At 43.1% G+C, this 14,935-nt stretch overlaps 1 protein-coding gene across 2 annotated transcripts in view; it reads right to left on the bottom strand.

Moving 5' to 3' along the window:
* The window catches only part of fam214a (family with sequence similarity 214 member A), a 53,556-nt gene that overhangs the window by 16,691 nt on the left and 21,930 nt on the right, over window positions 1-14,935 (bottom strand). The window contains exons 2-12 of one of the 2 annotated variants that reach the window (XM_049596055.1): window positions 14,367-14,551; window positions 11,366-11,562; window positions 10,378-10,503; window positions 6,874-8,731; window positions 5,050-5,175; window positions 4,090-4,178; window positions 2,834-2,930; window positions 2,347-2,505; window positions 2,187-2,255; window positions 1,622-1,815; window positions 1,329-1,499 (exon numbers count right to left, since the gene is read on the bottom strand). In XM_049596055.1, the coding sequence (XP_049452012.1) occupies window positions 1,346-1,499; window positions 1,622-1,815; window positions 2,187-2,255; window positions 2,347-2,505; window positions 2,834-2,930; window positions 4,090-4,178; window positions 5,050-5,175; window positions 6,874-8,731; window positions 10,378-10,503; window positions 11,366-11,562; window positions 14,367-14,551 (3,254 nt within the window). In that variant the 3' untranslated portion in view covers window positions 1,329-1,345. The remainder of the gene's footprint in view (window positions 1-1,328; window positions 1,500-1,621; window positions 1,816-2,186; window positions 2,256-2,346; window positions 2,506-2,833; window positions 2,931-4,089; window positions 4,179-5,049; window positions 5,176-6,873; window positions 8,732-10,377; window positions 10,504-11,365; window positions 11,563-14,366; window positions 14,552-14,935) is intronic. The other variant, XM_049596064.1, reaches the window with a different exon arrangement.

The following is a 14,935-nucleotide window of genomic DNA, read 5'->3' as shown; positions in this document are numbered from 1 at the left end:
AAGGTATCTGTGACTGGTATGATTCCAAAAACTCAAACTTGCACCACAGCTCTGTTGTTAGGGACTAAATCTAAAGAAGCAGCAGAAATCACCTGTGTTTAGTTCCTTTCATTCCAGTGTGTGACTGTATGGAAATGCAGTGGTGGGAAACACGTTGAGGAAAAAAAAAAAAAACACACACACAAAGAGACAGAGCAGCCTTCAAGATTGCTTTAGAAGATATATAGATATATTTTTTTCAGATTTGAATATTAATGTCAAAAATACATACTATGATATACAGTTTGCACTACATCATCTTAGCATGACAGACGTCACAAGTAGTAACTGAAATATTAATTTAAATATTAAATAAACTGATGGTAAGTAAACTGAAAAGTGAATGTGTAAACACTAAACTAAGGTTACTCTTTCTATTGCAACACTTCCAATAAAGTGGTTCTGTAACAGTACAAAAGTATTAGAATATTACCATTTTCTGTTTCATTTCCAGTTATAATGAGAAAAAAAATCCACAGTGCACTTCTGATTTTCTGCTGTGATGCTTTCAGTTGACTCAAGCTTGATTGCTTGTTGAACTTTAGTGGTCCATGGTATGGGTTTTTTTTTTTTTTTGGACGAGGATGGCGTTGCACCACAGTCTGCCGCCCGCTTCCTCTTCCATGCGCGCTCCCTCTGCTCCGAGCTCAGGAATCACAGGGTCAAAGCTGCGTTCACTTTCATTTCAATCAATCTAATCTCCAAATTTAAAACAAAGTGTTTTATCATTAAAAGGACCGTGTATTGCATTAATAACTAAATTAATTGAGATTGAACACTTATTCATTTTGTAAAGTACATGTCCGATTAACATTTTGAGTTGAGCAAACAGAGTAAAGAAGCCTAAACTCTGCTGAAATAATTTAAGTGTCTAACTGACTGACTGGTCTCTCTCCTGCCAGACGCTGGAGGGGATACACACAACAGCAGGAAAAAGAATGACATATCATATCTGGTAAGGCCTTTTTACCCAGGAGAACAGGATCTGAAACACACTCTACAACTGTAACCTTTGACCCATTTTCTTTGATCCAAGGTTGTGCACTTAACAAAGAACATCAATTCTGACGAGTCTCCCAGGCTCTTAGCCCACCCCCACTTGTCAGTTCTGGGTGACAGAAGGGATGACACTTAAGATTTTGGGCACATGCCAGGTGAGTCTTGTTGACTGCAGTCCTTAAATTGCTCCTCTTTTAGAGACGTTCATCTTGCCATGGGCTGCGTAAGAGTCTTTTGCTGGCATCAAGGTGTGACTGAAGCTTCGGCAGTCGCCTGCCGGGAGGAGGAGGAGGGAGGGAGTCGGATCTCAGCAGCGGGGAGAGAACGGTGGGTCGATTGGGGACTCTGTGGAGGACTGGAGCTCGTAGGCGGCTCCACTGTCCACCTCCATGGACTTCCTGGAAAACAGCAGACGGATGTCCCTATGGAGGTAGATCTTCCCAGACTTAGAACTCTGGAACCTGGTTGGGTTTGGACAGACGGATGAAGGACAGAAAGGATGAATAAGGGAAAAGAAACATCACAGTTACTGGATACATTCCAGTTTCAGTGTGCACTAGAGACAAACTAACAGCCAGTTTACCTCAGATGAACGAGGTAGCGCAAAGTGCGTCCCTGGCCAAGGGACTTCCTGCTGGTCTGATTGTTTGTGTCACGGCGGACGGGCACAGAGAAGGTCCTCTGGCGCAGGAAGGTCTGGTGTCCAGCTGGCATGGCTCGTAGGTCATACATCACAACAAACATCTTCACAACTGTCTTGTTGGGATTGAATAAGGTCTGAAAGGTATAACCAGAGAGCACTTAGGCAGGTTTCTAACTCTTTGTGACCTTACTTCATCAATCTACAACAACACAACAGAACCCTTTGTGCCTGCATAAATCATGCTAATAATGGACTTCAGTTATATAGAGGAAAATGCATTTCAAATTCAGAAGAATAAGCACATAAATTAATAAAAACATACTCTTGTTACATGATGAATTTTTCTCTATGATCACTAGGGGTCTCCCTTTCCCTTTGTTCGTCGGTGTAATTTGCTTTTTGTTCTCAGCTTTGTGTGTACACCATGATGCAGATACTTTATTGAAGTAAATATTTTTAGATCATTTCTACATTTGTGAAAACAAAACCCTGACAGTCTCCTTACCACTTGAATGGTTCCTGATGGAGGTACACGGTAGCCCCTTTTCCCCAGGGACTCCAGGTTTATCACACCCTGTGGACAGCACATGTGAACAAGGCTCAGTCACACAGGCCTGTAAAAAAAGTATCACTGATTGACTAACTTGGAAAAAAAAAGATCTCACCATATATGGTGAGGGAGCATTGTCGTCGGATACACTGTAGAATGACACCTCTACGGGTAAGGTCAGGTGACTGGGGCAGAAGGACCCACTGGCTCCGACCTCTGCTGTAAAACCCTCCACTAATCCTAAAGGCTCCAGGCGATAGTTCAGCACACACTCCTGGGGAAAAGACATCATAATGTCATTTAATTTTTGTTTAATTTGATCGTTGTAATTGAACTGAAAAGAAAAATAGCATGAGTGTGAGTACACTTTTCTTTTTTTTTTTTTTTTTTTAAAGGTTTTTTCTGGACATTTTTAGCCTTTATTTGACAGGACAGACAAGCGTGAAAGGGGGAGAGAGAGAAGGAGTGACATGCAGCAAAGGGCCACAGGCTGGAGTCGAACCCGGGCTGCTGTGACAACAGCCTTGTACACGGGGCACCTGCTCTACCACTAAGCCACCGATGCCCCAATGAGTACACTTTTCTGTGTTTGTGTGTTGTACCTCAAAGTTTCCCAGCAGACTGAGACTGGCAGGTGGAGCGCTGGCACTGAACAGCTGCTGTGACTCATCGGTGTACCCCTCTCTCTTTGGACACACCCTGAAGGGTTAAAACACACACACACACACACACCTGATCAACTTGTTTTCAAGGCGAGATGTGTGACAGAGCATCTTAAGATGCTTACGTGAAAAGCATTCCTGGCATGTTTAAGTGGACGTGCATCCAGGGTGAGATAAAATGATCTGAGACTGAACTTCATTTGTGTGTAAACAAAAGTGCTATCAGTCATCTCTAAATGTTTCTGACTCTGATATCTTGATCTACTGAAGGAACAGACAGGAAAAAATGCAATTTGTGTATATATATTTTTAATCACACATTTCCTTGAATTAAAAAATAAAGAAAATCATACATAGAAGCATGACGATGGCTTTTACCAGCCGCAGCCAAATTGAACAGATCTCCTCCGGTGGCTAAAATGAACTTTACACCCTGAAGGCTGAACTCTAAAAACATCTGCTTTATAAAAAGCAGCACTGAGCTACCACCCACATCTGCTGTGTGTGTAGGCAGTGCCGTGAAGCTTGTGTGTATATAAAGCCAATTCAGTTCTGTCTGCCATTTTGAGCAGAATGTGTGTGATTCTAGATGCAGCCACAGTACAGCAGAGCTTCAGCAGGTGGCAGCGTGAGAGGAATCGTCAGCAGAACAGGGCTGACCTAACCCCGGCACTCCGAACAACACTCTTATTGTCTGATCTCTCAACACAAGAGACAATACTTCTAAAACCTGTTGCTGATTCAAGGCTATGTCAGCGTGTTAGGGTTTAAATATGGCAGCTGTAGCAAACAGAGTCTCTAATATAGATCCCTTTGGACTTTGGATAGTGTCATTAATACTGCCAGTAAACAAACAAAAAAAACCTTGAACAAATATTAAACTTTAAACACAACAATAAAAGAAAACAAAGCCAGAGTTTGCCTTGCTGGCACTGGTTCATTGTAACAGCTGAAATGTTGCGTAGTGAGAAAAACAAGTTTTAAAATTATGCAAAGTATGAATAACTTGATCCAGATGGTACTATAATAAACAGACGATGTGGGAGGTTAACTGCAAAACAAAAAAACTTGTTTGTCCCTTAACTGTTACTAAGACTGCGTCAAACCTGTGACAGCATCCTGACCTTGTCCGCGGACAAACTGAGTTGGAGTCTGGTAACTGTGCTAACAAAGATCCCAGGTGAGAAAATGTGTACCTTTTCCCAGAGGCCCAAGGCAAACCCTTACAGCCAGCCACAGAGGTGTCCAGGTCAAAGTAGCCTGTTTGATTTCTCCTCTGAGGAACCTGCCGCAGACGCACAGGACATGATTAGCACAGACAAACTGTCACAGTATCCAGGTAAGAGCTTGGAGGACAAGACAGTAGTTTCATCTTTTGAAAATATAGGGCTCTTAAATTGAAATATTAAGATTACAGGAAAGGAATTTAAAAGGACAAACTGTGTTAATAGCTGAGTTTAAAATGACAGGAAAAATACATTTTAAATCTCTCATTAAACTATGTATTTTCAAAATCACTATCTAGTGTAAAAAATCCATACATACAAACATATGAATGAATTTTCTGCATGATGTCTATGTGAATATGTGTGAGCTTGTGTGTTGTTAAGACTGTGTGAGACTGAGAGTTCACAGGAGTGTCTGTGTGTACGTTTTAGTGTTTACACATGTGAGCGAGACCGATCAGAGGGCAGGAAACTGTGATGATCTGGGAGTGTGGTAACTGACAAACTCAGTGAAACAACTTGACCGTGGTTGATGAGGAGCAGATGAGTCACGTGCCTCACCTGCCTATGTGTGTGTGTGTGTGTGTTTTTGTGTGTACATTAACCCTGGCTAACAACACAGTGGCCCAGCAGCAGCAGCAGCAGCAATAAAAACAACTGCCAGATATTTCAAAGTCTCTTTACGACAAGCATTCACAGGCTCACTTCGAACACTTGTGAAAGCACTGTGAGTAATGCTTCGGATGGCCTGAAATAAAGGGGAGTGAGTGTGGTGCAACTGCATGGAGACCGACGATGGCTGAGTCAGTACATGTTTGTGACTGTGGGCCTGCGTGTAGAAAGTGTTATCTTAACAAATGGACAAAGCAGGAACTGACAATGACTGTGAGTTTCACAATGAAGGTGAGTGTGTGTGTGTGTGTTTCTTACAGGGCTGGAGAGCAGAGGCAGGCCAGTGCAGGGGTGGAAGGCCTTGGTCGCTGTGGCATCTAATGAGTGGCGATTCTGTTTCTTCCAGCTGTTGCAGGGGCGCAGCGGGGAGGGGCTGTGAGCTCGCTGGAGCAATAAGATGGAGAGGGATCAGGGCGGTTTGCAAGTAAACTGAAATAAATCTGCATTTATCATATCATATCCTCAAGTATCGTATGCCATCCTGATTACCGTTCCAGTCCCACCTGCTCCCAACAAAACACTCATTAAAATCACCCATTAAAACTGAGCAGTGTGTATAAATGAGGAGGTTCCCGCCAGTTTGACATCTTATATTTGAAAAATGTGATGGCTGTAGTTATCTCTGATATCGGAAATTAAATGGGAACTATGCACACTTTAAAAAATTCATACATGTTATTCCTGTGGTCTGAGACGGTCCACAAATACAAGTAAACATGAACACATCTGTCCCAAAACCAAAAGCTAAAGTGCCAAAGCTCAAACGTATGATATCATCAAGTACAAAGTCTGGAGCTGCTCCACTGACAATGAATTGGGAAAGATGTTCCAGATGACACTGAGAGCACCCAGGGGAATGTTCTGAGTATATGGGTACATTTTGTGTCTCAGAGCTGAGATCACTATGATAGAATAAAGCTCATTTGGGTATTAAAAAGAAAACAAACATCCTGTGGCTTCACAGTATCAGTCTTCCATTCATTGTCTATGAAGCAGCTCCAGACTTTATACCCTATGACATCACAAGATTGAGACTTATTTCTGGCTTTGAGAGAGAGCAGCTCATGTTCACAAATACTGATTTAACTTTCTTAGGCCATGGAAATAACATGCTGGAATTATTAATTTAGGTGGCGTTCCCCTTAAGGCTTCAATGCCTTAGTAAATCATTTAGGCTGCTTAACAATTTTGTCTGGAATGAGTTATTTGTTTAATCAAATATATAATTTCCTATAATAATAGAAGCTAAATGTTGTTTTTAGAATATGACTTAAAAGAAGAGTTCAACATTTTCAGAAAACACACCTACTTGCTTTCTTGCTGAGCATCAGAAGATTGATATCATGATGAAGAGGAGTCTACTGCTAACAGCCAAGGATATTAAATGAAAGCTGGGACACAGTCTCAAATTGTGTCATATCATTGGGGTACAACACATGTGCAGTCTGGTCTGCACTTGTTTAAGGTCTCAATAACTCAATAACTTAATAACTTAATTTAAGCTTCTGTACTTGGCCTTGTGATTCTTTTTTTCCCGAAAAATAAAAATACGGTGAGGAATTACAATTTTCCAATTATTGAAAAGTTTTTTTTGTTTTTTTTTTTTTTTACAAAAGACTATCAACACATGCTTTCTATATGAAAACATTCTACTGTATATTGGCTGACATCTGTTAAAAAATACAAAACTTCTGTCTGGCTGAGCACACCAAAAGAGGCTGAAGACAGTGTACCCAAAGAGCACCTGAGCAGACACCATCCTTTTATATCTACTTTTGGGCAGAGTCAGGCGAGTTGTTTCCCGCTGTTCCCTGTCTTTGTGCTAAGCTAAGTGGCTGCTGGCTGTGGCTTCATATTTGCCATACAGACATAAAAGTGGTATCAATTTTCTCTCCCAACTGTCAGCAATAAAGCTAACAGGATTATTTGCCAAAATGTTGAACAATCCCTTTTATAGTGATGCAGTTAAACCAAGCCTCAGGGATAGGGTGGGACGAAATAGAATAATCGCAGATTAGTTAATGGGCTATCACTCACTGATACATGGACAAACAATGTTTATGAAAATGGGGAGTCCCTTACCAGGACTGTAGAAGGGGGAGTCATGTCTGGACTGGAGGTGCTGGAGCATCCAGACACCGAGGGTGCCTGGTTCTCATCCTGCAAGGCAGAGGCCTGGGATGGTGCACAGCACTGCATCTGGGACTGAGGCTGAGGCTTGCTGTGGTTGTGGCTTATGTTACAGTTCATGGCTGGACTAGCAGCATTGCAAGTCCAACTAAAGATCTGGGCATTCCTTGGGCTGTTCTCAAGGACAGGGGAGGCAGGGGGGGTTTCATGGCTGCTGGGTGTCCTGACTCTGAGCTTTTCCTGTGGGGGAGTTCGTAAACACCGACCAGCCTGGGTGTGGGACTGGTCTTTCAATGAGGGTTCTTCAAGTGTAAAGTGAGCACCATTTTGGGCCCGGGGTGAATGGCATTCGGTCCCCGGATCAACTCGGGGCTTGTCTGTGCAAACGGGCGCGGGTGTGGCAGCGGTGCGACTGCTGCCTCTGTGAGGTTCATGGCTGGGTATGTGGCCGTTGGTATAGCCGTTGGTGGCAGTGTGTGAGGCCTGTGGGATGTGTGTGGTGCGTGAGTACGTGCGGACCGTGTGTGTGACTGTCGTTGTGTGCGTGTGGTGCAGATGGCTGCCGCTCCTGCTGTGCCTTGGGGACAGAGAGGGGACAGACAGTCTCTCCTGGATGAGTCTAGTTATGTCTTGTACTGCCTGGGCGATCAGGGAGCTGTCTCTCTCCCTCTCTGTCTCCTTCTCTTTCTCTCTGTCTTTCTCTCCATTTCTCTCCTCCTCTCCGTCTCTGGTCTCAGTCATTCTCAGCTTCCTGCAGGCTGCAGGTTTAGGGGAGGAGCTCTCCCGTTTGCTGAAAGATGTGTCAGTCACGGGTGTGTTGAAGGGGCCGGGCCACACACGTCCCACAGACTCATAGGGCGGTACCTCGGGCTCTTTGGTCTTACTGGCAGTTATGTCGTCATGGTTACTGCCCCACATGGCTTTGGGAGGGTTGTCAGAAGCAAAAAGGCCAGGAGGGAGTGGCGGTGCTGTGGGGTCGCAGAAGTTGAGCCTCTGTGCAATGCGTGCGATAACTTCCTGTCTCTCCTGCAGCAGGGAGCCAATAAGGGGGTTTGTCTCTGTGGCAGGCCTTGGGGAGGGACAACGGGGTGGCTCAGCCAAGGAGAAATTTTTAAAAGCTCTCAGTGGCTCAGGGAGGGGCCCCTTTGACCTATCACTGCTGTTGGTGCCAGAGCCATAGTCCTCTACTTGTGTGGGGTCAGATGAGCCATTGAGAGCCGAGTACAACCACTTCCCTGCTTTACTTGTGGGAAGCGGAGAGGGGGAGTGGGAGCGGGAGGGCGTGGGGGAGTGAGGGGACCTGTGGAACAGTGGGGAGCCCTGACGCTGGGGGATGTTGACCTGCGGAAGCTCTCCGTTCTGATACGTGTGGTCTTCACCAGGCTCCTGGCTCTTCTTGCTATAAGGAGGAGGAACAGCAGTGTGGGGGAGGCTGTTAATGGGGATGTTGTTGATGGGAAGGTTAGGAATGGGTAATCCATTGAGGAGAAGGCCGGACATGGAGTTGGAGGTTTTGCTGTAGATGTTAGAGTTGTGAAGGAGGTTGTCTTTACTGGGGTCCTGGTTCTTTTTGTGGGTGGGCAGGCCACCATGGCTGTTGAGGTTTGGGCTGAGGCTGGGGGTCTTACTGTAGCGTGGAGGCAGGCCAGTATGGATGCTGCAGGCCAGGGTGGGGTAGGTGGGCTGGCGGGGGAGTGACTGGACACGAACCTGCAGTGCAACACTCTGGGACACATTAGGGACGGGGAAAATGTGTTCTGAAGGCGGCTGGGAGAACTGCCATACCAGCTCTTCGTCAGCAGCACTGATTCTATTTGACAGAGACAGTGAGAGAGATTCAATTAACACGCCATAGTTAACTCTTACACCTTAAAGGTCCCATATTACGCTCATTTTCAGGTTTATATTTGTATTTTGGGTTTCTATTTACATGCTTTAATGTTCAAAAACCACTTTATTTTTCTCATACCGTTTGCCTGAATATACCTTGATTCAGCTTATGTGTGAAATGCTGTTTAAGCACCTGTCTCTGAGCCTCTCTTCCTGAAAAAGCCCCTCACTAATCTGATTGGTCAATGTTTCTGGGTATTCCCCATGTACGCTCTCTGTAATGGCATTGTAGCAGCACTTTCTATCTTTACTGTTTCACTGGAATAGCATTGCTAGGTAACAGCTTGGGTCCATGTTTACTTCCTGTCAGCTGATGTCATTCACAAACACTGCAAAACACACAAAGGGATCTATTTAGAATGTTTATGTTGTCAAGTTTGAAACAGTCCATATGGTCTTAACGAAATCACGTTTGTTTACAGTAACTTTTTGAAAACCCTCCGATCATGTAAAATAAATTAAAGTGCTGAGCAAACACTGCCTCAATTCTTTTTTCTTTGCCATCGAAAAAGGCTAGATTAAAAAAAATCAATGTCATTTTAATTGTGCACTATATTTAGAATATTTTCACTGCATTACCTTGCCATTAGACAGTCCTCTCTGACAGGAAACTGAGGCTGTTATATCAAAGCTACGAGATACCATTGACAAAGCCAGTCATTTTACTTTGCAGAACACTGGAGTTGCTGGGCTACCACAGCAGGGATTAATTAGTGCACAAGGCAAAGCAGAGTGTACACTATATACAAATATAGTTTACACATACACATTTTTCTAGGTGGCTAAAATACGTTTTGCAACACAGAAGATAAAATAAGCACAACAGAGACACCAGACAGGTCAGACCAAAGCGTTTAACTAAAATATACACTTGAATGTTACAACTAGGCCTAAGAAATCAAGAAGTTTGCCGATTTTAAACATCAACACAACTGAAATCAACAGCCAGTTGTCTATCTGGAAGTGACTGTTGTTGTTAGTGCGAAGTCAACAGTGATTTGGTCTATTGTCAAGTTTCATTGCTTGGCAACAGCTTGGGGCCATGTTTACTTCCTGTCAGCTGTTGACATTCACTTACACTGCAAAACACTCCCAACAGAAAAATACAAAAGCACCATTCAGAATGTTCATGTTTCAAGTTTGAAACAGTGTAGTGTAGTGTAGTGTAGTTTTGACATCCCAAATTCACAGAAGTCCTGACGGCACAGTTTTTTTAAAAGCACAGTTTCCGAATACGGACTGTGAGTGAGCATTTCTCTGTGGATTAAGCGCTTTGACACTTTCAGAGTATTTGTGTAGCACCTATATGTTCTTCACATTAAAAAAGACATCAACATCCGACTTTTTACAATATGGGATCTTTAAAACTTCTAGGATTTGTCGAGAGCCTTCAGAAAATCAGTTTTTCTTCCACTGTTTCAATTTCAACCACACAAGCTTCAGACCTATATATAAATTTGAAAAGAACACAACCTTAGATAAAGTTTTCCTGCAGCTTTGATAATCTGGTAGCTAAAAGCCTTCAGCCCACCAGTGTCAAAGTCCTCAGTGAGTGTTATGTCTGACCTGTACAGGATGTTTCTCGGGACGATACCATGGGAGGCGCTGAGCCAGGCGCTGAGCTGGGAGAAGAAGACGTAGGAGCGCACAGCCAACAGCAGGGTCTTCTCCTCAATGAAACGATCGCCGCTTCTATTAAAAACACAGTTAAAAAGAGGTGGAAATGTGCCAGTGTGTCAGGTTAATGAGAAAACAGTTCAAGGATGTGCGTGTGTGTTTTTCCAACACAGTATTCCCTGTTCCTACACGTTAGAAGGAAAGTGGGCCAATTTGTAAGGCCGATTAACCCTCTGAGCGCCAAGGCAATTACCTGTTTTTTTTTCATCTTTTAGTTTTATTATTATTTTATTCCATATTTTTAACATTTTATAGCTTCTTCAGCCTTCACCTTTGCCTGTCTTTGGATCTAGTGGAAGATAAAAACTCATGCGTCTCTCATTTATAATGCAATATTGTACATTATAAAAACACTAAAACCTAAAATTAATTCATTAGAAATGTCTTAAACACACATACAAGTAAGGATTTCACAGCTCTTGACAAGGTATGTGTGCTTTTACACACACTTACAGAAGGTGTGTTATTGCAGAAAATCATCTGCCACCAGGACAGAGGCTCTATAAGCAGCAATACTAACACATCGTTACATAGAATAGTAATCTATTCGAAAACTGTACGACACTTTTTATTGTCTTGGCATTTTATTTCAATGTATTCCACAGTTTCTGTTTGTTTTACCGCCTGTACTTCTTTTGTTGTACTTATTTATACAAATTAACTCCTGTCATGGAAAGCATGTGAAAGCATTAGTCATGCAAACAGTAAAGATAACCAAGGACAGCAATGGATTATGGGAGGAGGTAGCAACCTTGGAAATACAGCATACAGCATTTCTTCTGTAGACTTTACACTAAATGCTGGTGAGCACAGTCTCCTTTGTGTCTATGTAGCTCTCTTCTCTGGCATTGTCCACGTGCGTGTGTGTGCTCCTTACTGTCTTGGAACTGGTTGCAAGGTCCATCTCTCCAGCAGCAGAGCATCTTGTTTGATGACCGGGTCGCTGATGGGGTCACTCGGGGGGCACTCATCGCCATAGCAACAGTCTGGCAGGAGCATGACCTCGATCATGATGGGGATGCTGTTCCTCCAAAGCAGGATCACCTCTGAACGGGTTCGCCTTGCCTGCCGACACTGGATACGCACACACCAGCAGACAAAGGTGGAGGGTTAGTGTTTATTAGCGAATGTCACCGGGACCTTGAAATTTAGGAGCACAGCAGATGGGACCCGCAAAGAGCCTCACTTAGAGGGGAATTTCTCAGTGATGTTATTTAGGTCACTGCTCAGTTCACAATATTAAAAATCTTTTCAAAGTAGTGTTCAAATAGGTAGAATGAGTTGAAATAAGTTAAATAATCCAATTTTTAATTTTGTGCAGGCTTGTTTGTCCATTGTTTCCATGGAAACAATGATAAAAGAGGCCATCAAGATATAATCTCTTTACACAGATAAGGCAGTTGGTTTACAATCCTAACAACTGTATAACTGCATAATTCACAAATGTTAAAACAAAATTAATATTTAGTTATTTGTGATGCAGTTCAAATATATTGTCACATTTTCTTTCAAACTAATTTGGTTGTGGATGTGTGGAATCAGTTCACTTATAAAGCACGTGCAGCAGAGCTGTTTTGCAGGCTGTGACGTAGGGTTGGGCGATATGTTAAAAATTTCCAACCAGCCACCATCAGCCCATCAACCAGCGGTTGCCGATATATTCGGCAGTTGTGTGTGTGGCGGAGAAGAAAAAAAAGAATGGGGATGTTGCATTCATGTGATGTCGGAAAGAATCGAAAAATGACTTTCAGAATGGGATAATTCACATGAACGTCACCTCATGTCAGAAAAACAACTCGGCAACTCGGATCTCCTGACACCACATGAATGCCGCAAAAAATGCAGCGTGCTTTGCGAGCCCACTCATGTCCAACATGGCACGGAAATATCTGTGCATACCGGCAACAAGCACGCCATCAGAGCAGGTGTTTAGCACGGCTGGTAACATTGTTAACCATATGCGCACTTTGCTTAAGCCAGATAAGGTTAACATGCTCGTTTTCCTCTCCAAAAACATGTAAAACACTGTTTCTGAGTTAAAGACAGCGCAAAGGGACTTTATTATTTTATGTGATTGTGTGATTTTTGCACTTTATTTTTCCATTGTTCTTCGTTTAGCCTATATTTATAATTATCTGTATTTATTTATTCAAGCAATAAGCCTATGAGAGGCTTTTAGAACAGCTATAACAGTTTAAGTTTTTTTTTGCCACGTCTGCAACGGCATTAGCTATTATAAAGACAGCGCAAAGGGAGTGGACATCATTATTTTATGTGATTGTGTGATTTTTGCACTTTATTTTTCCAATGTCCTTCGTTTATATTTACTTATTTGTTATCATAGGCTACTGTTACTGTGTAACTTTTGTGGACCGACTGTTTATTCTGTTTGAATAAATTTACCTGCGCCTTATTCTCTGACTGTGGTCTTTAGTGTCAAAATTATTGAACTGAAATTTTACTGAAACATACAGCCTATAGGCTATACTCTTATTCATTAAAAAAAAAATCACCTTGAGATATTTGCTGAGTAATAAGCTGTAAAGACGGGCTGAAGACGACTGTCCGACACCATTTTAAAAAGAGTCTGACGGCTGCAGAAGAACGCATTCGCTTACAGCCTCTAAATCAGCAAACAGGTGGGAGATAGGGATAACATACCTGTCCTACTATAACGATCAGGGTGCACAACTGCACATCTTTTTTGATGTAGTTCTCAATTATGGTTCATGAATTAACGTTACGGCCAGGTTCCACTGGCTGCAAACAGCGTCACGTCAAGCGTCTTGTTTACCATTTGCTGAGCCATGATAGTTAAAGCATTTTCCACCTAAGTTATTACATATGTTTGAGTTATCTACAAGTTTACTGTACTGTTTGTCATCTACTTGCTTTCAAATGTCCGCCACGGACATTTACACAATGTCACGGATAAACATGGGTAAATGCATGAAAATGAAAATCATCACATATCACCTCTGATAATGGTTTATTCATTTAAAAACACATTGTGCTCGTTTAGCACACTATTTCACGTAGTTTTTATCTGCTGGAGGGTCGTGTAGGGGAGCGTAGTGCGACAAAAATAGAAGAGCATCCTAAAATAGAAAGTTGTCGCGCTGCTCCCGTTGCTGGTGGAGCCACTGTAATTGATTAACGGGGGGGAGCTGCTACGGGACTTGCGCTGCAGACATGTCGTGCCACTGACATGCCCGGTGGACCCCGGCCATAACTTTCAGCTCCGCTATCACTGACGTGTTTTGTGAAAGACTCGTCGGAAATCAGTGTAAAGCTGCCAGTTCTAATATGCACACACTTTGAATTGTGCTCTACATAGTAATTATGGACTATATGTACCGAGTTGAATTCTGTGGAGACAGACCATTAATTTAGCAAAATAAAATGACAAAAATCACCCAAAAAAAAAAATCGCCAAAAATGAAAACAACCGTGATGGACTCAGCCGATGGGCGATTGGCGATATATTCGTCCAATCACCCAAGCCTACTGTGACGTACAGGTGTAGAGGCAGCTCTGCAAAGCAGTGTGTGTTCAGTCGCACGCCATACTTCCTGCCTTGCTTTTGACATTAACCTCGCTGTGAACCGCACTCTCTAACACAGTGGTAAACATTTTGGCTGCACTGGCTGCCTGCTGTGAACGCCATACACCACACTGTTTATATGGTCAATTTATTTTTTTTAAATTATGAATTTCATATTTTAGTGTTGGATGTAGAGTTCCAGCTGTTTAGGTAACTTGAATGATGCAAATGAAGTGACAACAACCTCTGGTAAAATGAGAGGGGGGACTGCCTTCTGTTGACAGGTTAGGCAAAAACATGAGAGGCTGTGTACACAGATGTATGCATATGCTACCTGGGGCAGTTTGTCGCTGCATTCGTGCTTGTGAAGAGGCGGCATGGCCGACTGGGCTGGTGGACAGTGCAGCCCCTCGGTTCTGCCCTTCACGGAATATTCTGGTGTCCGCCCTTCTGTGATGAGCAAGGTCAGGAACACCAGGAACTCCTCCGCGTCATACTCGAAAAACTCCTCCGTTGCATCTGGACAGGGCAGAGAAACAGCGGGTAAGCAGCATATCTTTCCAAATCCCTTCACATCTGAACACAAAATAAGGAACCAACTGGAGGAAAGTAGCAGGTAAACTACTTATGTGCCTATCCTGAAACAGCTGCTGGGGGCAATAAAAATGACCTGTATTAACACGATATAGACACAAATGCTTGAATGGTTTTACCTACGGAGATGCAGCTATTTAACTTTGGCTGGAAAGACTTGTTTAGAGAAGGGGTGTGGGGGAAGGCAGCAGATGACACAACTTTTCCAGTTTGGCCACTTCAGAGGAATATATTTAGACCTCCTATGTCAGCTGAGCAGAGGGCTGAGGCCACACTGACTGCTCTCTTATACAGCGCACACACATCCAC

This window comes from Epinephelus fuscoguttatus, linkage group LG2 (genome assembly GCF_011397635.1).
Source record: "Epinephelus fuscoguttatus linkage group LG2, E.fuscoguttatus.final_Chr_v1".
NCBI lineage: Eukaryota > Metazoa > Chordata > Actinopteri > Perciformes > Serranidae > Epinephelus > Epinephelus fuscoguttatus.
The sequence above is the reverse complement of the archived record's forward strand: the minus strand, read 5'-3'. Positions and strand labels throughout refer to the sequence as shown.